The following is a 27,649-nucleotide window of genomic DNA, read 5'->3' on the forward strand; positions in this document are numbered from 1 at the left end:
AGCCTACGCACACCCCGCTATATATACCAGCACAGTCCATGGATCCATATCGATATAAAATGGCTGCGTTTCAAACTTTGATAAGAAGAGCCTATTTGTATTGCGATAGAATCGATGACAGAAATAAAGAAATTGAAAGAATATTGCAAGTAGCTCAGACCCTAGGCTACAAGAAAAGCACCGTTGTAGGATTACTCAAAAAATATGAAAAGAACAATGAAAAACAAGGATTAAATACGGATCACAATAGACGCTTGAAGTTTACATATAACAGTAATTTGAGCAGTATTATGAAAGAAGTGGCTAATAAGAAACAAGCAAGAATGATTTTAAAAAGAGCCCCAAATTTATATAAGATTTTGAGAAATGATAAGGATAGAATAAAGACAGAAGAGAAACCAGGGGTCTATAAAGTTCCTTATGAAAACATCCAGCTAGATGTTAAGAAAGACTACATCGGCGTCACCAACAGGAGCTTAGGGGTAAGGCTAAAAGAACATCGGTATAACGTAAAAAAAGGATCCAACACCACGGTTTTGTCACAAATGTCGCAAGTCCAAGGTTCGATAGTAAAATGGGACGAGGCAACGATTATAAAACCGGTATCTTCCCCCACTTTATCAATGACAGCGGAGAAGATTGAAATATATAGGAGTAGGCTACGGAAAGGATGTTTGAATGCGAGAGATGCTGAGAGCCTGTCGTCGGCGTGGAAATACATGATTAAAAAATTCACTGAAAATTCATGCTAGAATCAGTTATGGGAAGATTTATTATGTATATTATATTTTTTAGTTTATTTTTATTTATTCTCTTGTATATTTTAATTTTATATTTTATTCCGTCTCTATTGTATATTTTTTAAATTTTTGTTCTAAAAATTTTGATTTAAATATTTATATTCTATACATGGAACGTTTCTGTTCCATTATCGTTTTTTGTAGACCTGAAGATGGCCTGTTAATCAGGTTGAAAGCGTTTGTGATTAAAATATCTAATTCTCAGCAATATTAAGGTGTTGTATTATAGTGGTTTACTTGCTGAGCACTTTTACTGTTATAAAAAGAACTCCTATTTTTAAAAATAAAAATATTTTTCTGTATAGTGATACTAAACATTTTTAGGTTAAAATTATGAAAATATGCAAATGAATACATTCTTCGTATTTAATTAGCATAATACGAAATTACAGTTCTGTATATAAAACGTAAAAATCCATCACACACGAGAATCCTGTTAACATAGATAATATACAAATATCAAAATGGTGTTCAACTTTCAATACAGTATCTATTTTCAATACGTAATATTATTATATATCATATATTTCATGTGATATATATTATAACATTTCTTGTTGATCAAAGGAAACAATAAGACATTTAACACAAGAAAAAGTCTTTGTCAGCAAGTTTATACACAAGGAATAAGATAAATAAGAAAAGTTACTACGTATTTTAAAATATATTTTTCTACAAAGTGCAGTAATTGTTTTCTTTTTCTTTCTTTTCTTACATTTCCAACAGAATTTATAGATTATTATTATTAGATTTTTTGAATAATTTAAACAATATTATGCACCAAATACCACAAATATCCAAATCTATATATATAATCGAGACGAGTTGATAACAATAATAATAATAATAATCAGCGCAGAGCCCAAACGGTTAGGAGTTGAAAGTTGAAATTTGGTACACAGTTAGGGTACGTCACGAGAACGCACACTAAGAAGGGATTTTTGGAAATTCCTCCCCACGGAGAGAGGGACAAGATTAAGTCTTAACACTTCCATCAACAATGTAAGTGTTAAGTAACAATGTAAGTGTTAAGTGACAATGGAAGTGTCAAGTACCAATGGAAGTGTCAAGTACCAATGGAAGTGTCAACAATGGAAGTGTTACGTAACAATGGAATTGTTAAGAGAAAGCGACGTGCAAGACGCAGATGCAGTTTTTTTCGTTTTTGCGAGAAATCGAACATATTTTTAGACCAATCTAAAAATTCTGTAATTAGTCAAGAAACAGGGGGAACCCAATTCTTGCATTTTGTGAAAACGGGTAAGGTTGACTGTAACGTAATAATCTTAATTTTCGCTAAAACGGTTAGGCGTTGAAAGTTGAAATTTGGTACACAGTCAGGGTACCAAATTTATGTACCAAAGTGTTAAGTAACGATGATACTGTGAAGTATCAATGGAGAACAAGAGAAAGCGACGTGCAAGATTTACGTGCTCTGGAAAAAAAAGAAAAAGAAAAAGGGTAATATGTTAGAACACATTCGATTTTCAAATTTAAACAGATTAGTTCGGTTTTTCTCGAACTTTCTTCTTTAGAACATTCGATGAAAATCGAACGATATAATCAGAACACGTCGTGAAAATCAAACAATATAAGAACATTCGATTTTCAAATTCGATCTTTCTTTAGAAATACTTAGTGAAATTACTCTCTTTCTTTTGTGACTATAACGTAATAATCTCAATCTTCGCTATCGTTACTTTTGCCCGAGCAACGCCGGGCCTACCTGCTAGTTCTAATATATTTTTTTTAAATTCGAGTAGTATTATTAGCAAACTCACAACGTTATTCAAATTCTGGAAAATTATTTGAAGAAATATCTTTTCGAAATGAAAGCATAAAATATAAAAATGTTCCAATAAAGATAGCACGAACTTAAAAATAAATGTCAGACTAAAATCATTTAAATATACAGTAGAGCATCGATTATCCGACTTAATTGGGGACTGGGGTTGGTCGGATAACTGAAAGTCGGATAACTGAAAAGTCGGATAACCGAAAAGTACGAAAAAATACATTATTAGTATAGTGTATTAGGCCTGGTTTAAATACTAGCCTCCCTTTCATGGTCGAGCCAGTGCTGCCAGCTAAAACATGCAAAAATTTAACAAAAATAATATTAAAGTAGCCAAGACATAACCAAATATTGTATCGCCACATCACTAGCGGACATTTGAATTTGCCGACTAGAACGTGGTCGGTTAACCGATAAGTCGGTTAATCGGGGGTCGGATAATCGATGCTCTGCTGTACTGTATAATGTTATATTTTCCGGAAAATTTAATAGAGAAATTACAAAAGAATTGCATTTACAAACCGTGTATTAAATCTAAAGAAGGGGTACAATGAATTATACAGGTTTATGTCACGCTTTTAACATATCAATTAGGTGACAATTTGCGATAGAAAAGATGCCCTTGATAGCCTTTCAGCAGGTAATAGAACCCCCAAAAATTGTTCATGTTCGTTCTGTACCAAAATTGTCTGACTCTCAGCAACCAGTCCCCTCTTGTCTGCCTTAGTGTCCCCTGACTAAGATAAGAAAACATGTTCCTATTGCCTTCAATGAACATTTTCCAAAAAGTACATATATTATTTTTTTAAATCAGCATGTTCCATTTGTTTTAAGACCAGTAGAATATATTAAACTTAGGAATCTGTAAATACCCAATCAAAAGTATATATGCTCTATAAAATTTTGATTCCTACAGCGAACTATTAGATGCACGCATCAGTAAGTTGACATAATCTAAAATGTTCTAAAAATATCCATGCAGCGAAACACACTCATTTAAATTTATTTAAAAAATTAGTCTTATTTTACACTTGCCACCAGAAAACTAAACTCATTTTTTTATAACAATTTTCGATAGAACATTGACAGAATTAGTAAGTTTAATATTATAACATAAATGTAAGAATTGCGTAAAGAATAAGAATTATAAGTAAACTGTACATTAAATTTAAACCTTTTATATAAATTTTTCTAATACAATCTTACTCTTTATCCATATTGGATGTTGCTTCGTCCATAACTAAAATTTTATTGTCACGAAGAATTGCTCTTGCTAAACATATTAACTGCCTTTGTCCAACGCTGAAATTTCGGCCTCCTTCACTTACATGTGTATCCAACCCTCCAGGTAACTTCCCAATAACGTCTTTTAATTGAACCTTTAATAAACAAAATATATATATATATATATATATATTTTTTCTTTTATGTGGTTTTAGGCCCTTTCCCGCTCGAAAGAGAGCATAAAAAGGGCCCAGAGTGTTATGTGTGGGTTAGTAGATGGTGTCCCTAGGCAGGCTCATAATTGTCCCATATAGGGCTCATAAGAAAAACTAGTCCCTTGTAAGGGCTCATAATTTGCGTGTTATATGTTATGTTTTATCTTTATTCTTCATGTTATATTTTTGTTTGTGTTATTTTACTTACCATTGTACCTAGGAGCTAAGGAGAAAGACAGATTGATAGGAAAGTTGCAGTATGTAGTTTTAACCAACCAGACCTACTGTTTTTTTGGATGAATCAAAGCAGCTGAGGAAAGAAAGCAGCAGTGAGCAGTCCAGTGATAAAAGTGTCCAACAGAATTTGGAAGAGAAATTTTATGGTAAAAATGCTACACTCTATAAGAGTATTTAAAGCAGCCTTCCGGGAGGACTTTGGGGAAGCTGGCTCCCATTTGGGAAAAGAATGGAGGAAACCCGGAAAAACTCCATTTAGCTAGCTAGGGAGGGTCGAAATAAAGGAATTATAAATTACAGGGGAGACAAATAAAAACTGGGGCATGTTGGACAAAATTACCACAAGAGGAGGATAAAGTTTTAGTTTATAGGTTTAAGACAAGTAACCACCTCACAGGCTTCATCAGGTGTGTAGGTCTGTGTGATGGATAGTGAAGTTTATTTGGAGACTTCTTCTTCTTATTGTTCATTTTCATATTTTAGTATTGCCAAAGGTAGAATTTATAAGTTCGCATTACTAATTAGATTACATTTCATGCTGTTAGTTTTACAATTTGTCATATTACAGTTTATTGTATTGTTTTATTTAATAGTAGTATTGCAATATTTAATAGTTAGTTAGTAATTATATAATCGCGCAAGGGCAGTGGTGCAGGTAAAAAGAAAGGAGGAGGAAAGAAAAGAAAGGAATAGAAATGAAATTTGGTCCTCATGTTAGTGTATTAGTATAATAGTGTTAGTTCAGAAGGAAAGAACTGAAGAAGGGAGAAGTGAATGATGAATAATTTATTTTATATATATATATATATTGTGAGCCCGCAGATTGAGGGCATAAATTCGAGAGTTTAAAGGGGTTCATGACCCGCAAGTTCGATAGGAAATCGATCGGATGTTGATTACACATCAGATCAGATCAGAAAGAGAAAACAAAAGTCCAAGTCATCGCGAGTCAGCAAATTAGTCATCGAACATTGAATAATAAACTGGCTCAGTGCCAACAACGATCATATAAAAACTTGATCAACTCTGGAAAGAGGGCGATCATCCAGGAAGGTCTGAATCCAGTGTCTCCAGTCCCGGACATATAGACTGGTTCCAGCTTCCATAGTCCAGGAGGTCGTCGCATTCGGTCATCGGACCACCTATCAAGTATATTGACTTTGTAAACTCTCTCCCACTAGACTGTATTGGTTAGCTCGCGGTTAGCACTAGGCATATATTATCCGCATGTTAGCAGTAATTATCTGTATTCTTTATTTTATGTGTATCTTTAGTGTATGTGCGCTTTTGTTAGTTAATAAACCGTTATTGTTATTTGTCAAACCTGTCTCCTGTCAAAGTAAGGACGCCTGTCGACTTACTGACGCACCTCCCCACTCACTTTTTGCCCTCCTAGCCATCCAACGACAACGAGGTCGGGTTTTACCAACCCGTGCAGCGTAAGTGGTCAGCGAGGTTTTCCCCCCTGACCCTCTGCTTATCTCACAATATTATTTACTTTTTATTTCTACCCGCCGAGAAGACCTATGAAGGCAGGGTCAGCCTAGCGGTTTTTATAAAATTTCTTTTGAAAATGATTGATGAAATATTTGCAGATGAAAATGATGTGATGGATAGGATAAGGTTTAGTAAAATAAGGAAGAAGTGGGAAGTGGCATAATAATATTATATTGTATTCAGTGGCGTAGCGTGGGTGTCAGCCGCCCGGGGCGGAGGAAAATTTCGCCACCCCCTTATTTACGTAAGGTAATGAACAATTCCGTGCTCATTTCAATCGGTCCGAATCGTAGGTGCGACAAAAATATGAAATGAAATGGTTCAAATTTTTACAAGATATTATTATTTATTGTTAAATTTTGCCGCCCCTAATAATGTCGCCTGGGGCGGGCCGCCCCCGCCACCCCCACTACGCTACGCCACTGATTGTATTATAAAGAGAGATAAACACCTACTGTATGTATAAGTTGAGAAAAAGCCAATACAGCGAAGCAGAGAAATGGGTTAGAAGAAAGTGGTTATAAATTTAATATAATAGTTTATTTATTGTAGTGTATTTAGTGTGATAGTAAGTAAGAGTGAATAATAAGACATTATTTAAATATTTAGAAACATTGAGTTCAGGTAAGACCCAGAACCTCAAGCTAGGAAGAGGGCAAGAAGAACACACATAGTAATCTGTTAGTTTGCTTTGCTTGTGAGTAGAGCGCCGAAAAGCGATATTTAATACTTTATAGTGGGATAGAGTTATTAATAGTCTCCAATTTGGGTGTGTAAATTTAGAAGAATAGTCAAAGCTCCTATGCAGAGGATTTGGCTAGAAAATAGTGGCTAATATTTAATATGATGATTTGTTTATTGAAAGGGATATTATACGTGATAATTAATGGCCGAAAATATGCAAGTGAAAATAGGACAATATTTAGAAGATTCGAATTCAAACGATTCCCATACACCTTTGCAGGGAAATGGGCTGAAAGTACACACATAGTAATCTATTAAATTTGTTTTTGCTTGTGTGAAAATTGTCTAAAAGTGATTTTTAATACTTTATAGTAACTTAAAGTTATTAATAGACTCCCATATGGGTGTAAAAATTTAGAAGAATAGTCTAGAACATCATCACAGAGGCTTGGGCTAGGGGATAGTGACTAATATTTAATATAATAATATATTTGATGAAGGGCGATTTAAAAGTGATAATTAATGGCCATAAGTATGTAAGAGTGAATAATATGAGATTACTGTATTTAGAAATTTCGTGTTAATAGAAGACCCATACCCTTATGTAGGGAAATGGGCTGGAAGAAAGCACATAGTAATCTATTAAATTTATTTTGCATATGTGAAAGGCGCCAAAAAATGAATATTAATACTTTGTAATGTGTTAAAGAGGTTAATAAATGCCAATTTGAGTGTAAAGTATAATAGAATAGTCACAGAACCTGTGCAGAAAGACGGGCTAAGGATAAGTGAAAATTTATTTGATAGTTTGCTAATTTGTTGAAAAGTACATTTATAATTTATTAATGGCCTAATAAGTGTTTGGGTAAATAGTAAATAGTTTTAAAGGGATAAATTTAGAGAGAGCCCGAGCACCTCTGCGGGAGATTGGACTAAGAGATGGCTGATTACATTTGTATGTTATTTAAAAAGAGATTTGTGAAACAGATGGAAAGTGTAAGAGTTGGTTATTTAATTTCTAAGAGAATGAAGGAATAAAGAGCCGGTTTTGCTCCGAAAAGCCGCGTGCAAATAATAAGGACCGTGCAAAGACGCGTGCAAATAAATTCGGTCACCACGCGCCAAGAGGGCGTGGCAGCAAGCGAGACCGAGAATTCCAACCAGAGCCAGAGGAGAGAGGAGGCACCGAATATCGAGAGGTAAGCTCCATTCCGTGAAGGAAAAACCAGTGTCAGGAAAAACGAGGTAAAATAATACAATTAAAATAAGCTAATATAGCAAAAAAGGGGGCCCCAATACGAATTTTTAAAGTAATATGTCGGTTAATTTATTTTTAGATGATATTTTAAGTTTATTTTAGTTTTAAATATTGACTTATAAGTAAAATATTTTATTTTATTTATTTATCTATTTATTTATTATTATTATTATTATTTTTTGTTGATATTTCGATTTAAGCGATATACGCGGTTTGAACTAGTAAATATTCAAATTTAGAATTAATTCCTCTAAATTTTTAGAAGGCGACCCCAGATGGCGCCGCGATCGAGATCACTGGGTATAAATAAAAACTTCTTGTAAGGGAATTAATATTTTGCGGGAAATCGAAAATATTTTTAGACCCATCTAAAAATTCTGTAATTAGTCTGGAAACAGAGGGGACCCCGCCCCATATAAATTGTGAAAGAAGAAGGGGAGGCAATCTCCATATGAACCAGGAGGAGGGAGAAGAAAAAGGGGAGACATGGGAGGGGGGGTTAAAGTTCCAGTTTGGTTCTGAAGCTTTTCTTTTAATTCTTTTTCTTCGGCTATTGTTGGGAAGGATTCCTTCAGATGGTTGAACAGGAAAGTCGCTTCTCCTAGATTATACCAAACTTTATCTTTTAATTCTCTGCTGAAATTTTTCGATTTATCGACCGAGGCTTTAGCGTGGTCAATTTTCTCTTGGAATAACTACGATAGACGCGAGAGTCAGAGGACGTGAAGGTGACATACTGGAATGACTCTTGGTACGGTAATATTATTATTTTTATGATTTTATTTAAATTAAGCGTAATATTAAAATTGGTACCCTGCTATATCTAAATAAGGCCCCTCCTGACACTGGTAAATCCACACAAAACAGAACTTACCTAAATCTTCTGTCAACGGAAACACTGTGTACTACTCTAACGAGAGGACACTCTGGAATGAGAGAAACAAAGAGTATTGTTAGAACCTCTAACGGTCTACAAACCTGAATGCCACCCCCTAATTGCCTAATGAGGCAGGGGTACAGAAAGATGGGAATAAACATCCCTTAATTTGTTACTTATTTTATTATTTTTATTTTTATTTCGTGAAGACTACCATCATTCCTGGAAATAGAGTAAGGCTAGAAAAGAATTATTAATAAGTGGGCCGCTACACGGAGCGGGGGCGGAAAATACCGATCAAGGTAAGAGAGAGAAACAGTTTTCGGCAGAGACGAGACTATAATGCGAGCGCTACCGACACAACCCCGAAAATGCCCCTTTTAATATAACTTCCTTGCGTAAAAAGATATTTTAATGCTTTTATATAGAAGGTACGGCGGCGGCCGGCTAAAGAACAGGAGAGCGAGAAGATAAGGGAGCAAGTTTAATATTTTTGTTTTTAATTTTTCCTCCATTTTATTTTATTTTTCCATTTATTTATTTTTCGTCGTTTTATATATATATATATATATATATATAATATATATATATATTTCCCCTTCCTTTTCCTTTTAACTTAAAAGCTTAACGCAGTTTAAAACCGATTTTTAGTTATTATAGATCAATTTTTATGTTTGAGTTACAAAGCTGCCGCGAGAGGGCTACAGATATATTTAATTTTTATTTATTTATTTGTTAATCCCCAGAATTATTATTGACAAGATTATTACGTTATAAACTTAGTATTTTATTTTTAATCATTATTTACATCAAAATTTTATTTTAGAATTAGTTTTATAATATAATTGTAAATTTTAGATTGAAAATAATTATATTTATGTAGTTGCGAAAAATGCCACGAGGGGGCTACAAAGCGTTACTATCCAGGGGTGGATGCGACTTCTACGAGATAACCATTTGTTGCAGGTGTAGTACAATTTGATAAACTAAATTTATGCGTACTAATAATTAGCAGTTATGAGAAGCGAGCAGATAGTAAATTAATCTGTTTTGTTATCTATTAAAGGATAAACAACGGGAAATAGAATACTACTGGCGAGAAGCGCAAGACTGTGTGTAGCGAGGTTCAGGATGCTAAATGTAAATTTTTGTAATGATTTGTAATGAATTGTAGGTCCAAGGAAAAGGTGCTACCGCCGGAAAAGCTGTAGAATTATTTATGTAAAAGTATTAATTGATGTGTATAAATACCGGGAGTGTCTACTAAAGCGTCAACAATGTATTAGTTTTAATTTAATGAAATAAATTTAGAAAAAAAGAAACGGCCAACAGGCCGTCGACACGGAGATGCAAGGATGAAGATTTTTAGAGAGGAAGTACCGAGAAGACCCGCAGGTAAGCAATAGGACAGGTAGTCACGGTGCCGGAAGGTGGAGACGAAGTAATGGATGAATAGAAAGCTAAAGGCCCGCGAAGGGTAGGAGGAAGATAATCTATTTATACTTATATGATTGCAATGCTGAAGAGGAGCCGGCGACAGTGATTAAGTCCGTAAACAACTAGCATCTATGTAAGAGAGTTAATACCAGGTCGAAGGCCGACATAGTTGTTATATTAATTTGACAACAGCCGGGAGATATTTAATGATTGCATAGGGACAGGAAAGTACAAGGGATAGTGTAACGTAGATGCAAAGAGATGAGGTAATACTTAGGTAAGAATTTCGTTAATAATAGGTAGAAAAGAGCAACATTTGAAGGAAGCCCGCGGCTGTTGCCAAGCAACAGACCTCATGTAGAGAGGTGACCTAGACAAGTGTTGAAGAGCAGGAATGATGGTAGTAAAAGATTTATAATTCTATATACTGCTAAACTGATAGCTAAATAAGATTTAGTATTGATTTGTTTCTTAATTCTTGGGTTTTAGGATAAGATTAGCCCATATTAAGTCTTGCCAGCAGGACGAGGAGACAAAATAGGATCATACCGATATTAGACTACTAATAAATACTCTGAAAGCTTAATCGATAGCTGCGCGTGGAGGAGAATGTATAGATGACAGAATTGAGTTTATACACGTAGGTAGGCGCACAACAACCGGTTCAACAAGAGTTAATTCGGACCAAATAGACCCGCGCACTGCCCGAAACAATTTTTAACTAAAGCAAAAACATCTTCGTCGCTTGTAAGCATATTACATGGCACCGGCCAGGCCACTAAACGGTCGCGTAGGAAGGCGATAATCATCCGCTGACGATCGAATAGACTAGTCATATAGAATATGCTTTATAGTATCCTGAACGGGGTAGCCACAGTTACAATTCGGATTTTCTATAATTTTGAATCTATGGAGGTAATAATTTAATTTGCCATGTTGGCTTAGTAAGTTCGTCGTTATCGAATCGTGTTCGTTGTATTTAATGTTTTGCCTGTCTTCGACGGTCGGGAAAAATTTGTGGATGATTGCACCTTTATTATCAGATTGCCATCTGGTATTCCATAATTGCATCGATCGTTCACGGAGAAGGGCCCTAGCATAGGACAGAGGAAGGGTAGAATAGGCAATTTCGTCGTTTAAATAGGCAGAGGTCGCGAGGGAGTCGGCCAGGTTATTTCCTAGGCAATCAGAATGAGCTCTTACCCAGCAGGCTTGAGTGTTAAACAGTTCTACGCACTTTTTGAATAGATTATATATTTCTAGATTTAACTCAGACGAGATTTTTGGTTTCGTTAAAAAGGTCAAAACAGTTTTAGAGTCTGTGCAGAGTAGCACGTCTTTGATTTCGTTTTCTATTATATAATTTAGGCTATTTCGTACAGCAAGAGTCTCTGCTTGTACTATATTGCAGTCTGGATGGAGTTTGAAGCTTAGTTTTGAGATTACCTGATCCCCCGACAGAAATGCGAAGGCCGCGGGCCCGAACGGGAGCCGTCCGTGAATAATTTTAAATCACGCGTCACGTCATAAGATACGATCGCATGCTCGTGATTATACGCAGGGTGAGGAAGTGATTTAACCGATGCTTGAGTCGCAAAAGAAAGGGAAACATCGACAAGGGAGATCCCCGAATTTTTTATATAGTGGTAATTAGAATAAGTATATAATGAAGATTGATCTCCGATATCTGGCATCTATTAGTATAATAGCTTTATGTATTTTTTCTCACCTCTTCTATAACTTGCCATAGCATTGCTTCTGAATATTCATTAAAAGGATCAATGTTTCTTCGAAAAGGACCAGTAAATAACATTGGATCCTGGAAGAAAATGCACGCTGTATTTTCATATTGTTAAATTTTATGCTAAATAAATACATAATAAGTAGAAAGTACGACAAGTACACATTTAAAAAATTGTTTAAACAAAGAATATTGATTTGCGTTTTCCGAACTGTTACATGAGAAAAGTGAACATGAATTAATTTTCATGGTAGAGAAACTCTTGCCTGACATTCAACTCAATCAACATTACTTTGTGCAGTAAAAATCAAAACGTAAGGATTTAAGAACTAAATGAATTTTAGTAAAACAGTTATTCGAAAATGCTAGCATTGTGTAAATTATTGACAATAATAAGAAATAAATGTTATTAATTTTTTTACTTATTTACTTGTGGAATGATTGATAATTTACTACGTAAATCCCGAAGGCCTATAGATTTAACATCAACACCATCGATGGTTATCGTTCCTGTTGGCTCTGTCATACGAAATAAAGCAGCAATTACTGAACTCTTTCCAGCACCTGTTCGTCCAACAATTCCTATCTGCAATGAAAAGGATGATAAAACAATATTCCTTAAAACAATTATTTCCAAAATTCTTTATATTAATATTTTACACATAACATACTTTTTCTCCTGACTGGATACGGAATGTTAAGTTACTTAGAACAACATTTTTATCTTTCGAGTATTGCAAAAATACATTTTTAAATTTAATTTCTCCTGTACGTGGCCAATCTGCAGGAGGTTGTTTGTTAGTCGAAGATTCGTACGCTGCTTCTAATTTCAAATTGCTGTAATTTAGTATACGAGCAACAGAATTCATCTGAAAAATCGAATGTGTATGAGATAATACGAAATACTAGGTGAATAGTATACATTGGCGTAGCCAGGATTTTGTTATGGGAGGGGCCTAGTAGAGGCTGTAATTTTCTGGGAGGGGCACCAGGTTAACTGGGGGGTCGTGCCCACCCATGCTCCTTCCTGGCTACGCCCATGATAATATACTGTGTATGGCCAGGAACACACATGCGTAAAATTGTGTGGCAGAAAACTGAATCAGAAATCAGCTTTCGGTTCAGTTTATGCTTTACGCTTTTATGCCAGAACACACATACGTAAAAATTCTGGCAGAATAGGAAACATCACTGCCACTAACAGTGCTATTTTTATTAATTTTTTCCTCTCATATATCTATTCCTTTATACCTTCAATTTTTTCGCCGTTTCCTCTGCTATAATATAGAAAATTTAAATTAATACACTTGTATTCCGAATTCAAATAAAGAACGTGTGATATATCGGCCTAGGCCTATATATCGATTCTACTAGACCTACCTGTTATTTAAAATTTTACACCTATAGCCATCCGCAAACGTTGTTTAAATGCAGTGTCTTTATACGTGACACTGATGTGATCGAACGGATTCGATAAACCCCTCTATTCCATTTATTTTTTGTTTTTTTCGAGACCGTCGCAATTATAAGGTTAACCCTCATTGCTGCCATTGTTAGAATAAAAACCACGTGTCGACTTTGACGTCACAGAAAAGACTTCTCTTTATTGGAGGAATTTTGGCGTAAAAATTTTACGGCATAAAAAGTAGAGACACACTCTACTCTTTTTTCAGTTCTGTTTCTGCCAAAATTTCAGAAAAATTTTTAGGCTTTCTGTTTTATGCTAGATTTTACGCCGAATTTTACGCATGTGTGTTCCTGGCCTATAATCTGATAACTTATTTCAATATTGTAATCATTGGTTTTCAGATTGAATAAAACTGTTCTTTTTTCAAGATTTATACATTTTCTATTATGTAGTAACACTTACATTTTTCATAAGTTATTAATTAAACTGAAAGATGATTGGTTGCAAATATATTCCATAATGTTTTCTGCACTCACTTTTTACATTATTTTACACAAATATTTTATTAATAAAGTTTAAAATAACTATTTAGAGTGAATTATAACGTCAGGATGATACGAGAAGACGTACAACATGACACAGAAGCAAACAAACTAGATACTGTATAATGATAACGACTAAAATTATCCTCGTGTAGAGTGTTTTTTTATTATTTGTATGTATCCTCATACAGTCTAACATTGGTGCTTTTAATATAAAACGAAAACGTGATTCTAAATAATTACACCCAAGTTAAATCTGTACTGCCAAGTGTTTCTGTTATTATTTGAAAATCCAGTTGAAAATCCTGTAGAGAGTATATCCAATATTACGTTTAAATAAGCGTTTAGTAATAAATAAACTCGATTCTGTTTAGGTGTGTGTCACGAAAACACCGGAAACCTCACGTTGAAAGCCTTTTAGCAAGGTGCAATTCTGTAACCAATTATCAGTGTGGATTGGTTATAACCACTTCCTCATTAATGAATGGTCCGTAGTTAATTGATAATAAATTATAATCATGAAATGAAATTACCTGATATTCTGTTTCAGAAGATTGTTTTATAATCCACTGAAAATGCACAAATATCATTAATCCATAATTCATAACTAAACCTAGTTTGCTTCCTGCATCATCTATAAATTGTATAAAGTTAAAAATGTATTAGACTTTCTAATTTTAGGACGTTGAATATATTCACTTACCAGTATTCACGAAAACAATTATAAAAATAACAGTAATAATTAGATATATGTAACTAATTATTTGACCGTATAAGCAATTCCATCGATTTAAAGACACGTATAAGAACCACGTTGCAGTGTGCTTATCCTGGTATTCATTAAATGTTGATTTGAATTTATTTTCAGCATTAAATGCTCTGATTGTTGTAATTCCATAGAGGGATGTACTCAGATGAGAAAATACCGGGCTTCTCGCTACCAAAATAGACGTTTTGCATATTATATGACTCATTTTAAATAATAAAAATTTTTCAAGATTTATAAAAATTTACTAAATTCAATTTTTGTGTTATAAAATAACATATAAAAGCTTTGATTCATTAATACATACATTTTCCTTCCAGATTCTTTATGCTTTTCAAAACGTTGTTATGAGTAGTCCACAGAACGTAAAATGTGATTAAGAGAAAGAATGTTAGTACTATGAGATAAGGACAGATTAACGCTTCAATTACAATCATTCCGGTACAGAAGCCAGATGCCTGAAATAATAAAATCTGTTATGAATTGCTAATGATGCTGTATATTTAAATAATTATTTTTATTTATATCTTAATTAATTTTATGCTAACGTAAAAAAATAATTAATGCTTATAGTATGTAAAAAGAACAATAAATTTGCATTATCGATTTACATTTTAATTTTATTTTCGACAGGATTTGATTAATGGATAAAGCAATGCAAAACTTGCACAATCTGCCGAGCCTTCATGCCTCCTGACAGATTTTTCAATGAAAAACTGGCCTTATTTAAGTGGTACACTTGAAAAAAGGTGGAAAACTACACGTATAAACTATATATATCTACATACCTACGTATAAATATCCACATGGAGACCTAGATATTTATATCGTTATGTTTAAATTACCGTTATTACAAGAAAATGAAATTAATCAGAACTTACTTTTATGGCTTCATAGAAAACAAATGTTAACATATCATCCATGTTATTAACATCTTTTGAAAATCGATTTAGAATTTTTCCTGAAATATCACAAGATTTATTATATTATTTATAACAAATAAAAATGGAAAAAATGTATGTGAACACCGTGATTATATGTGATTAGTCCAATCATTATACTGTTGATTATGGATACTCACCAGATCCTAGTTGTAAATATCATAAATCGTACTTAATAAACAAAACATACCAACGTCAGGATAGCCAAATGGTTAATGTCAGTAACGTTATATCTTTGATGACACATTTCATTTAACCTTTCAGCACTTTTAGTATGCGTACTTTATTCCAAATTCATGTTGCATCAGTGTTGTCCAAAAATGACATCTTTGCAATTAAAAAATCGTAAAACTGATCCTAATGGTCATGATATTACAGAGCATACAGGGCAAACTATCGTCAACCTTTAATATTATACTCATACCTACATAGAGCTTTGGTTAGTATTGAGTTATCTCTTGCACTGTTTAAAACGCTTAGGATCAGCAATTTAAAAATTCAGAGATGGAATATGTTTCAAATAGTCAGCATGATATTGGAAGACATTGTTTTCATATAAACGAATCAGAGGACTAGTACTATTTCCTTTAAAAAATCATTTTTTTAAATATCTTCTTAAAAAATTAAAAAACTTTAAGGATTAATACAGAATACAACCGTCCTTTTTTTATCTATAACCGCATTTTATCAGAGATAAAACTACTAAGGATTATAACTGTTAGCCTTTATTACACAATGCATTTCGGGTGCAAAATTCTGTTTCACTGCACCCCTCTTCAGGTAATACATATCTACAATCAGTAAAAATACAGATGTTATAAAAATTATTATAAATTAGAACATTCAAATGATTTACATTAACGAACTAACCTCTTTTGCCAAAACATACAGCGCTCCACTATATCGATGTCCTAACCTTGGGGCATCGTTCTAACAGCCTTTTGTCTATTTATGTGCTATGTTGCTCTTACTATTTCCGCCCACATATCATTTATCTCCATCCCATTATTTAAGTTAATGGTGTTGTGTGCACTTACGATCACGAAATGTTCTTTATAAACTTATCTTTTTCTTTGTGGATTATTTTTATATTATTATTAATTATACATCCAAATTTACTACAATGATCAGTCCATGGTCATTGGTTATTTTTAGCCGGATTGCTGTTTCATAGCCGGATTGCTCTCTTACTCTATTCCTGAGTTGCCTTCCTGTTTCACCTATGTAAATTGCTGGTTTATTGCAGTACATTTTAGATCATACGCAATATCTACTTCGTCTAGTTTTTGTTTATTTTTAATTTTATTGATATTAATATTATTTCTTGGTTTGGTTGCTAGTACAACTCCATATTTTTTGAAAACATTTTTATATTTCTCGTATGTACCGTTAATATAAGGGAATGAAGTATATATATTATCCTCTTTTTTATTTTTAACCCTAAATCTGTTTTTTATAAATTCCGTTATACATTTTTTTAAATAATCTACTGGGGTAATTGTTCAATATAAATGTATTTATTAATTCATTTTGTTGTCTTTATCTATCTTCTGTCTTAGATGTTCTGTTCCATATCTTTGATAGTGCTGTTACAAAATTATTTCTTTTAATTGTTATAGGACAATACAATTTATAGTTTAGATTTTTATCCACATTGTAGCTTTTTTTATATGGTTTTATATTAAGAACGTTTTTTCCGCAATTTATAGTTAAATCCAGATAATTATATAATTTCATTTTTAGTTTCTGTTTCGCTTTCAAATTTTAAAGTATTGCTTAGTGTATTCGCTTAGTTGCACATTATATTTTCATTAGTTATTGACGTGTATATTATTATGTCATCCACATATCTAGCTATCAATACTATTCCATTTACGTTATTAAAGCTATATTTTATTAACTCTAGTAATCAGTTATGAATGTCTGGATTAAGTAGACTTTTTTCAATAAGTTCCCACTTTACTGATGGCTACATAGAAACTATGTCCAAACTTAATAACCTATATGTTGACTACACATTTACTTGCATCGATTTTCTTAATAATTCATTAGTGTTCTTTAATGAATAATTTGAATAGGGGACTATTTTTAGTTTTTTTCTTAATATATAATTCTAAATTAGATAATAGTGTATGTTTAAAATCTACTAATACTCTGCATGTATCGCCTGCTTTGTGTTTTTAGACGAATTTTAAGTTTTGACTTTCTAATGTCATAAAATTTTTCCTACTCTAAGATTCTTTTATTTTCTTACATCTCATCAGTTACATCAATTGCAAATAAAGGTTAAATATTTTTATAATGTGCGATATAAAAATCCAATGTAAATAAAAAATATGAACAATGCATGTAGTTATTTAATTTAAACCTAATATCGACAATGTTTTTTCTTACCAAATTTTGTTGAATTGTTACCTTAAAAAGTATTAAATATATTTTACATACCTACAGGATTGTTGTCCAGAAATGATATTGGAGTATGAATAATACAGCGAAGCATGTTATTATGAAGGTTAATAGATGCAGAGACGAACATTTCATACAATAATGAAGCAGAAATTAATGTGACGAAAAATACAGCACAAACTAAACCCAAATAAATGTATATGTTGAGTTCCAGAATATGAAAATTAACAGATTCTGTGGTGTTAATTGTCTCTAATTTTGATGTAAAATTTTTCAATTGTATATTGTCAATGTAGTTTTTGTTATCTTGCAACCTGAAAAATATTAATAAAATAATTTCTCATTTTAGAAAAGATATCAACATTTTTTTCAGAAAGTAAATTACAACAATGCATTAAAAACAATATATAATAAGCTACTAACTAAAACTGTTTATAATATAATGAACAAAACTGTAATGTTATATGCTTATAAGCATAAATTTGTACATCACTAGTGTTCAGTACATAAATAGTGATTTTTCGTAATTTGTTCAATTTTGCTATATTACTCATTAATATTATTATATAACATAATTCTTAAACTGTTAAAAATCTAATTCAAATACGTAAAAATCATACCATTTAATGAGCCAATAATCGCTGAAACTAAGTAGAATCTGCGATAAAATGAACATAAAAAGTATAAGAATTTTGAAGGGTAAACTTGCTCCGGCATTCATATATTCTTTGTAAACAGATAATCCCAGTATTCGATGTTGGTCTTCCTTATCAGATGTTTTATTATATGTAGTTTTCTAGAAGAAGTAACATTTTCAATAATAGGCCTATATATCAATTATTTATAACAACATGTGTTTATTAAAATTGCTAGTCAGAATGGCCGAGTAAGGTAAGATGTCAATCTAGCAATCTGGAGGTCCTAGGAACGAATCCACTTTCTTGGTTTCGTTCCCTGGTCCCATTGAATGGTGGAATTAAACAGTGTGCTTTGTGAGGTGATATGTCCTTCACCATTCAGCTGCACGCTTGTGGGCCTGGCTGTACTTAAAATTAATCTAATTTTAAGTATGGCCACTCATATCTTTTTATTTTTTTTATAACAAATAATTATTTCCACTTAAAAGCGAATCCGATATATAAAAAATTGCCACAAAGTAAATATTGCTTCAAAACGCGTTTTTATAGAAAAACTACTAAAAGTATATAAAATAGTTTTAAATAAATGCTTTTAGTTAGAAAATATAGTTGCAGAAATTATTTTTTCATTTGACACCATGTGCAACTGTCAACTGCAGCTAGTGTTTAAAACCGGTTGACCATTAAAACAGCTGTTGACTATAATTCCCCTTGTCATTCACATATACACCTGAGGGTAACACAAGATGTGTACTAATTCATCACAGATACTCAAATATAACACAAAATTTTCGATTCTTTGTGCTATTATATTAAGGGTGACCAAAAAGTGTGGTTAATGTTACCTATGGTTCCAATATGGCGGCTTGTCTGCTAATAATTTTGTTGGTAATAATTATGGTAATTTATCAGAATAGTTAGGTTAGGTTAAAACGTGCGTCCCCACTGTTTCCCTTGTTCTATTTGCTGGAATCAGAGAGGAGCCGCCATCTTGGAACCATAGGTAACATTAACCAAAAGTGTATATATAAAAAATTCTTTTGACTAAAAAGAAAACTTGCTGATATCATAAACAACATCTAATAGTGTGTAATTTTTTTTTTATCACAGTCAAATCCGTGCATCAAAAGTTTAGAACAATTAGATTATTTTAATTAAAATTATCACATTGTTTTTTAATGGGCCAATTAATTAACAAAGTAATAAAATATTATGGGTATAAAATTATGAAATTTGCTGAGGTCATAGAAAACGATGAATATAAACTAAAATATCAAGAAAGGATAATAAGTTTGGTTGAGTATACATTGAGAAATAATTATTTTTGTGTTAATAATTGATCTTTTCAACAAATTAAAAGCTTCTCATGGGATCATGCATTGCATAAATTTTGGCAGAAAATAGAATGATAAATATAGATAAAAATGATCACATCTTTGAGGAATTAGTTATTATAAGAATTGAGTATAAAATAGCATTAATCAAAAGTTTTAAAAAAGGTAAATTAATTATATACAGTTAATAAAAGGTTAAAATTGAGTTAGTAATGAAATGTATAAAAATAACTAAAGATAACCATAATATCAAAATGGAAACATATGGAAAACTTTCAAATGTCGAAAAAATCATAAGTTAGTATTCATACACTTTAGTATACGTTAAATTAATATAAACTACACGCTATAATTAATGTATTAAATAGAACTACAAATAAAACTTATGGACAGTAAAAATGGATAATGTTTTAAAAAAGTTATGAAAAACCAATTTAAGAAAAATGATGATGCAGTTGTAAATAAATTTTTAAAAAGTGTAGTACATTAGTTGGAATGTTAATTACAATACACACCAAAAAGATGTAGGTAAGAGAAATAGGTACATTGTTATTTATGAGAGTAAAAGAATATATTAGAGCAAAGAAATATAAATATGGAAATAATGTAATGGCAAAACAATGTAATTCAGTGAGTGGTGAAAAAATGTATATAGCATAAAATAGGAAGAAATACATTCCGAAGAAATATAAACGAACATTTAAAAAGTGAAAAGCAACAAAAAAAAAAAAAAAAAAAATCTATAATAAAATATGATTTCCATTATTGGAGTAGGAAGATAGACTGAACTTCTTATCAGATAATTTATATAATGCAGTTTAACTGATAACTAAACTAGTTGTTCTAAAAGTTTTTATTCATTACAAAAAATAAGATATACATGGAAATATTATTGTAAGTAAATTTATGTCTTTTTATTAATTCTAATTTTATAAATATACTGTACATAATTTTGTAACCTATTTAATTTTGATAGCTCTGTAAAATTGTATTTCGGATAAGTAAAAATTTTATGGTAAAGTTAAGAAGATTTTTGGTTGAACACATTCATTTTCATAAATTATTATGATAAGTCAACTACTGTATATTATTATTTTATACTCTATAAATTTTGAAGCATTCTCATTAAGTCATCCTACAGTACAAAACAGATTTCGACATTTTTAATATAGAAAAAAACTGATAAAACACTATAAATTTTGGAGTATGAAGCGATAAATCTATCACTTTTGGGTTATTCTATTGCTAAAGTAATCAATACACAAATTAGTTTTCTGTTTAAAAAGAAAAAATACAATATACTGTTGTGTTTTAATGTTTCTAACTAACTTGCAGGAAATATTTTATAAACTTTGTTTAAGCTATTCTTTAATCACGTGTCACGAATCTACAATTTAGGACAAATTCAAATAAACAGCTCGTTGGTGAGGCACGAACCATAACCAGTGTTTAGTGATTTTATATACTCACTTGTCAGCCAAACTTTGATTCAAAACAATAAGTAAATTAACAACAAAAAAATGAAAAATGTATTTAAATATTTTACCAGCAATTACTTACTACGTCTTTTTTTTTTTTTGAAGTTAATGACAATACAAAAATATTACATTTTTGAGTTCAATGACGATACAAAAATATTGGATGAAAGGATGGACTCAAAAATGTGATATTTTTGTATTGTCATTAAACTTCAAAACAGAAGACATCCAAGAGTTATTATGCAAACATGTAAATGAAGTTAAGAAACTCGGAACCACCACTAGAGGGCCAGACCAGTTATAAAAGCTAAAAATTTGATAGTATGGTGAGAAAATTCGTACTTACTACTTACTTACGAAAAAATACTTACTATGTCATTATTGATTATATCGTAATTATCATGAAGCGTGCCAACTTGTTTATTATAAAAGGTTCCTTCTTCATTAAAAGTGAGGTTTGGGTTTGGCAGTTCCATGTTTTGCTCTGAGGTTTCTTTCTCTAATTCAATTCCTGAATACTTTTCTACGTATTTTAATTCATTATACTTACCGATACCTTTACATTTTCCCTAAAATAAAGTCATGTTAACAATTTTTATAATGTATATATATAATATATAATAAATACACTATATCTATACATAAATGTAAATAAACTTTTTAAATGTAAAATCGCAACACTGCGAAGGAATGTGCGTAGCCGGAAGGAAATTACAGAACCGAAAATGGTTAAAAAAATATGCAAATGATTAACGTTACATACAGCTCAAGTCAAGTGATATCCAGTTTTAGGCTAAAAAGTTCAGCAGCCAGCTCAAACCATAAGTGCTATCAGCGACGGTTCGCGGCAGTCTAACATTTGAAGAAGCATAGAAAATTTTTTACAGACAACAGAGAGCTGAATACTACCAGTTACTGGCTGGGAAGACCTTATCCTATAACTGCATGACGATGATTTGTCGAGGTGCACCGTTGCCATGCGTGATGCGCACGGCATGAGTACCATCCAGTTATGTGTGAGATGACGGACAGAAAAACATCTGCAGACACCGAAGAAAGAGTAAATCAGACCGATGGAAGACAAACCGCATAGAACGGCAGATTTGTCAGATGGTCTTGGGACCAATTTCCCATGACACGTAATATCTGAAGGTGCATGTCACTGTCAAAGGGTGCATCTGAATTCACCTATATCATTCCCAACAGGTTGCTTGAAATTACGCTGCATGAACGGATACCAGCTGTAGGGACGTCATTAAGCTCGGGACTCAGGTTGCCTGGTTGGCATGGAGTCATTGCCATCGCAAGTTGACCGCTGAATGTCATCGGGTTATTGTTTACAAGTGAATCCTGCTTCTCCCTGTAGAAGAATGACAAATCTGGACAGGTGTGATAGTGGTATCGTGGAGAATGCTACGTGCCTGTCCTTTTTGCTAAGCATCACACCGGTCCCACACCGAGCATCGTGGTTTCGGGAGGTGTCATGTTTATCAGTAAACAGCCCTGGCGCACTTTCTCGATACAGAGTACCAGAAATCTGCACCACACAATCATGTCATGTACTGTACTGTATCAATAGGTTGCCTGTGGTGCAGCTACTGGTGCAGGCTGTGCCTGACCCAATATTCCAGCAAGACAATGCCTGACTACACATTACACGGCAAATTCTCACTAGCCTAAATAGAACTTACATCTTTCCCTGGCTGGCAGCCTTACCACATCTCTGTTATATCGGACACTTGTGGAACGTTGTTTGGTGTGCAGTGTACGAGGGATTACTGTTACATACCATAGACGACATGTGTGCAACAGTGGAACCAGCTCAGAAAGGGCTACCTCAGACAACCACTAATCGCCTCATTGATAGTAAGTCTCTCTATACAGCTGCCTGTGGGCAAAATTTGTAACTGAATAAATAGGTGTCTGTTGCTTATCTTTGTTCTTTTTATGAATTACATTTGTCTCTCACCTCCACTCGTCCTGCAAAGTGCATGTGGCTATGTGCATTCCTTCGTTGTGTTGCGATTTCACTTTTGAGGAGTGTATAAATATATTAATATTTAGTTTTAAATGTAAATATAATGAAAAAGTTATACAATAACTATTTAAATATTTTCTATGTAAAGAATTTTTATAAAATAACAATTTTTATTTTTCATATTCTTGACATGAATTAATTATTACAACACACCATACAATTCATGAGTATAATGTGTTAAAATTATTTGAAAAATTTATTATTATTATTATTTATCTTGTTTAATTATTAATATTCATTAGAACCTCTAATTTTATATTACTTGAAAGGACTTATCAGATCAGAGTTCTTTAACTGGAAAATCAGCTTACAGATTGTGCTATTTCATGACGTATTATTTATTAATAATTTTTTTAATTTTTACTCCTAATGTTTTTTTAATATTAATAATAATATTCTTACATTATTTATCAATTTTGTTTTTATAATATTTAAAGACAGAGTCCAGATAGTTCTACTTGATCTCAATTCACATCAGCATTTCTTATTTATCAGAATGGTATATTGGTGCAGAAGAAAATGACCAACAGAAAGTAAAGTCATTCAGATCAAATAAATCTTGCTTTTAACGGAATAAGAGCAATTAACTCCCTTGAAGGTCCTGATGCCAGACGTTACTATGGGATGTGGTTGTGATAAATACCAAATGATTATAAAGCCCTAATCCATTTTTTGTGAAAATGGTAACAAAATCCCTTTTGTAAATCTAAGGAAGCAAGCTGAAATGAAAAAGGATATCATAGTGGTTAGTGCATGTTTTAGTGTATTGACATACATTAAAGTGCCATCAAATTCTCCTGTTCTATAACCTTTAATAAATCATGAATTAATTCGGCAGATGTCATAGTTTTTCTCATCTAGGTTATGCAATACCCATACACGCTATGCATGTCTCATCAGTTTGAAATGGAGGATCTACACATCGTCAGTTTTGGCAATCTGAGCACCTAGCTTAGTTTTCTGGTTGAAGACATAGATTCTGTGTTATTGCATTTTGCCACACTGGACCATTTCACCTTGTTGGTCTCCTGGAACTTTGTCATCGTATATAATATTTGTTCACCTAAATTTCTTAACCAACAATCCGATATTGGCCATGGTAGGAGCAAACTTTTTGAATTTCTGGAGTCTGTACTTCTATGTTTGTTAATCTGCTGAAATATGCACAAACCAAACGATTTCCTCTTGAATCAGAATGTTTCACATGGCTTGAATACAAATCATTTTATAGAAATGGATTGAAAGTTTATAAACACTCTACATTTCACGCTTTTCCCTATTTATAGTCAAATATTAACAAGGGTCATCGGCCAATTTAACTGGGTCAAAATTCCAGACTATAAAGGTGATTTTTTCCTGTCGAATTTGATAAAAATCATCACCAAACGATCGCCTAAGTAGATGGGCTCTAACTTCGCTAATTTAATAACTAATATTAAGTAATTTGCTACTAAAGGTAGACGTTAGGCGCCTTAGTTTAACTAAATAAATGGTTATGATTTTTAATAATTTTAAAATAATTTAGAACTATCTAGAAGAAAAAGATTAATACGCAATTGCGATAAAATGTTCGTTCACAGTAAATAACTGTTATTTTATATACTCCTAATCGTAAATAAAATATCTGTTATAATACTTTTTAAAAAATATTTTATAGTTTTAATTATTATAAAATGACAAAAAGTTTATTTTTGAGGGTAGAATGACTTTTATAAAATAAATTGTAAATACTAATAACGAATAAAATCATTAAATTTGTCTCTACTGGAGATACACACGACCCTTTTAATCTCCCCACTCTGTCGACGTTTAACTAACAAAATTTAATGTTATCAATTATCGTAATAGACAAATAGCCCTGCAAAATTTCAAAAAATTTCGAGAAAAAGCATAGAAGTCAATAAGCTTCAAACAGGGCGAACAAAATCATGCCCCCACATACATACTAACATCAATACATACAAAAAAATCTCTGAATGTTTTCCATTTCTACACGTTTCAAGGTCCCATGCGTCCAAACAGTAAAAATCGGGGAGGGGGTCAATTTTTGACCGATTTCCGTACTTTTCCTCTTTCATATATAAGAGCCAAGAAAGTAAAAAATATATTTATTTATATTACTCACCTTGTTTAACACTAAAATCTTACTTGCAAAATTTAAAAATTGTATTTGGTGTGTAACTAAAATGCAAATTTTGTCTTTTAAATATTCTAATATACATCTGAAAAAAGACAACTTATAAAAATATGAACACTTATACAGGTTTAGAAATATAATTTGAGTACTTACTTTTCGAATAACTCTTTTGCTACAGGAACATCAACAGCACTCAGTGGATCATCAAGAAGGAATATATCTGCATCTAGATATAGTGCTCTGAAATATATAAAATATTCCATTCTGTACAAATAACGAATGAAAAGTGTATTTAAAAATATTTTTTGATATTTATTAACAAACTTTCCAGATGTACTTATACAGAATATTTCAGAAGTCTGGCTTATAGATTAAATTGATGTGTTTTTATTTTGTTTTTTCAAGTAAAGCATTGCACTAAGTAAGAAGTAACTAACTTTATCTCAGTTGAATTACACCATTTCATTATACTTTAGAATAACATACACTGCAGTAAAAGTTGCATACAATACTCGATTACACTTACCTTGCTAAATTAATTCTTGCTTTTTGCCCACCACTCATAATCACTCCTCTTTCCCCTACAAGTGTCAAATCTTTTTTAGGAAGTAAACTTATATCCTGAAATAAGATGAAATAAAACATAACAATATTAATATTTTATATAATATAATATTCTTACTTTTACAAAGATTAAATTAGTATGCTAAACCATTAAGGAAAATTATTATTGTATCTATTTACATTTTTTAAAAATAATCAGAAAATATGAATATACTTGCATTATTATAAATAATCATGAAGAAAAAGTATAGAGCATTCATACAATGCAGAAAATCTACTCTTTCATATTCAATCAAATTTCAACAATAAATTTAGTTAAACAATGTGCATAAACCTTTGATTCTCTCCGTAATATTTTCTGTATTTTGTACTGATATTAATTTACCAGAAAGAAAGTTTTTATTGATTCAGTCATAAAACAATTAGCACTTTATTGGCATCAATAGTAAGAGGTGAAAATGGCTCTCTCTGTTCACAAAAATTAATTATGCTTCCTTTCTCTGACCAAATTCCTGTCAAATTTCAAACGGAAGTGATGACACTAAATCGAACTTCAGATAATTTGTGGAATGCTGAAATTTGATATGTTTATTTTTGCTTTTTATGATCGAATTATGTGTAAATAAATATCAGAAATAACAGGTTTTTTTCAATACGCCTGTATTTCATATTATTAGAAAGTAAACAAAACTCGAGAATTAAAGATGTTCTGAGAATGATTTCAGAATATTAATTTTAAAAAACTGTCTTCTGTGAGACGTCACATGAATAAATTGCTACCACAGGTTCATGCGTCTAATACAGGATTAAGCCAGTTCTGTGTTTAAAGTGTTAAGAATTGAACCGAACTAGTTTTAAAAGATTTATTGTAGTTTTTGTTACCTTTTCAAGAGCCGTTATATGTATTATATTTCTGTATTTCTCTTCTTGATATTCTTCTCCAAATAAGATATTTTCTCTTATAGTGTCATTAAAAATCCACGCCTCTTGTGAAGCATAAGCTATTTTCCCTTTCACTGACATTTTTCCGGAAATAACAGGAATTTCGCCTAATAGTAACATTAGGAAAGACGTCTAATGAAAAAAATAATAATAATTTTTATAATATTTAACCTGCGTTTATAAATTGCTGATGTAGCTATATAATTATATTTTTTGTTTAAAATTATATTAATATTTATAAAGTATATTTTAAATTTATATATAAAAATATCAATTTATATACATATAATCTAATATACATAATATATATTTCTATTATATATGTTAACACTTTTCAATATATTAAATGTATGTTTAAAAATGTACGTACAATACAACGTAAAGTCTAAATAATATAGGCACATATGTGTATGGATATTAAGAACTATGATGTCAGAAATTCTGTTTTAATGATTTTTTGGTCTATCTGTTATTTTTGTTAATACTTGTTTCTTCATTTTCGGCTTGTTTCTCTAAAAATGTGTTTGTCTGATATACTTCTTGTTTCTTTAGATCTATTTCTGCAATACATTAAAGAAGAGCATTTATTCAGTAAATGTTAGTGACATTTCTCCTTCGAACAGATGACAAACGAATTTGGTAGGATCGACAGAATGACTGCATCATCTTTTATTTTAATCTGTGCATCAC

The 27,649-nt window shown here is 31.8% G+C and overlaps 2 protein-coding genes across 2 annotated transcripts in view; both read right to left on the minus strand.

Moving 5' to 3' along the window:
* The window catches only part of LOC136977326 (ATP-binding cassette sub-family C member 4-like), a 107,297-nt gene that overhangs the window by 64,884 nt on the left and 14,764 nt on the right, over positions 1 to 27,649 (minus strand). The window lies entirely within an intron of this gene.
* Positions 1 to 27,649, minus strand: part of LOC136977305 (ATP-binding cassette sub-family C member 4-like) — a 41,697-nt gene that overhangs the window by 4,727 nt on the left and 9,321 nt on the right. Inside the window, exons 7-21 of the mRNA XM_067272778.1 lie at positions 26,900 to 27,091; positions 25,980 to 26,074; positions 25,607 to 25,693; positions 25,442 to 25,538; positions 21,650 to 21,847; positions 18,449 to 18,624; positions 17,868 to 18,142; positions 15,363 to 15,442; positions 14,789 to 14,939; positions 14,419 to 14,652; positions 14,249 to 14,349; positions 12,437 to 12,634; positions 12,196 to 12,351; positions 11,754 to 11,843; positions 3,802 to 3,974 (exon numbers count right to left, since the gene is read on the minus strand). Of these exons, the coding sequence (XP_067128879.1) occupies positions 3,802 to 3,974; positions 11,754 to 11,843; positions 12,196 to 12,351; positions 12,437 to 12,634; positions 14,249 to 14,349; positions 14,419 to 14,652; positions 14,789 to 14,939; positions 15,363 to 15,442; positions 17,868 to 18,142; positions 18,449 to 18,624; positions 21,650 to 21,847; positions 25,442 to 25,538; positions 25,607 to 25,693; positions 25,980 to 26,074; positions 26,900 to 27,091 (2,303 nt within the window). The remainder of the gene's footprint in view (positions 1 to 3,801; positions 3,975 to 11,753; positions 11,844 to 12,195; positions 12,352 to 12,436; positions 12,635 to 14,248; positions 14,350 to 14,418; positions 14,653 to 14,788; positions 14,940 to 15,362; positions 15,443 to 17,867; positions 18,143 to 18,448; positions 18,625 to 21,649; positions 21,848 to 25,441; positions 25,539 to 25,606; positions 25,694 to 25,979; positions 26,075 to 26,899; positions 27,092 to 27,649) is intronic.

Source organism: Centruroides vittatus, unplaced genomic scaffold (genome assembly GCF_030686945.1).
Source record: "Centruroides vittatus isolate TY-2023 unplaced genomic scaffold, ASM3068694v2 contig_453, whole genome shotgun sequence".
Classification (NCBI taxonomy): Eukaryota; Metazoa; Arthropoda; class Arachnida; order Scorpiones; family Buthidae; genus Centruroides; species Centruroides vittatus.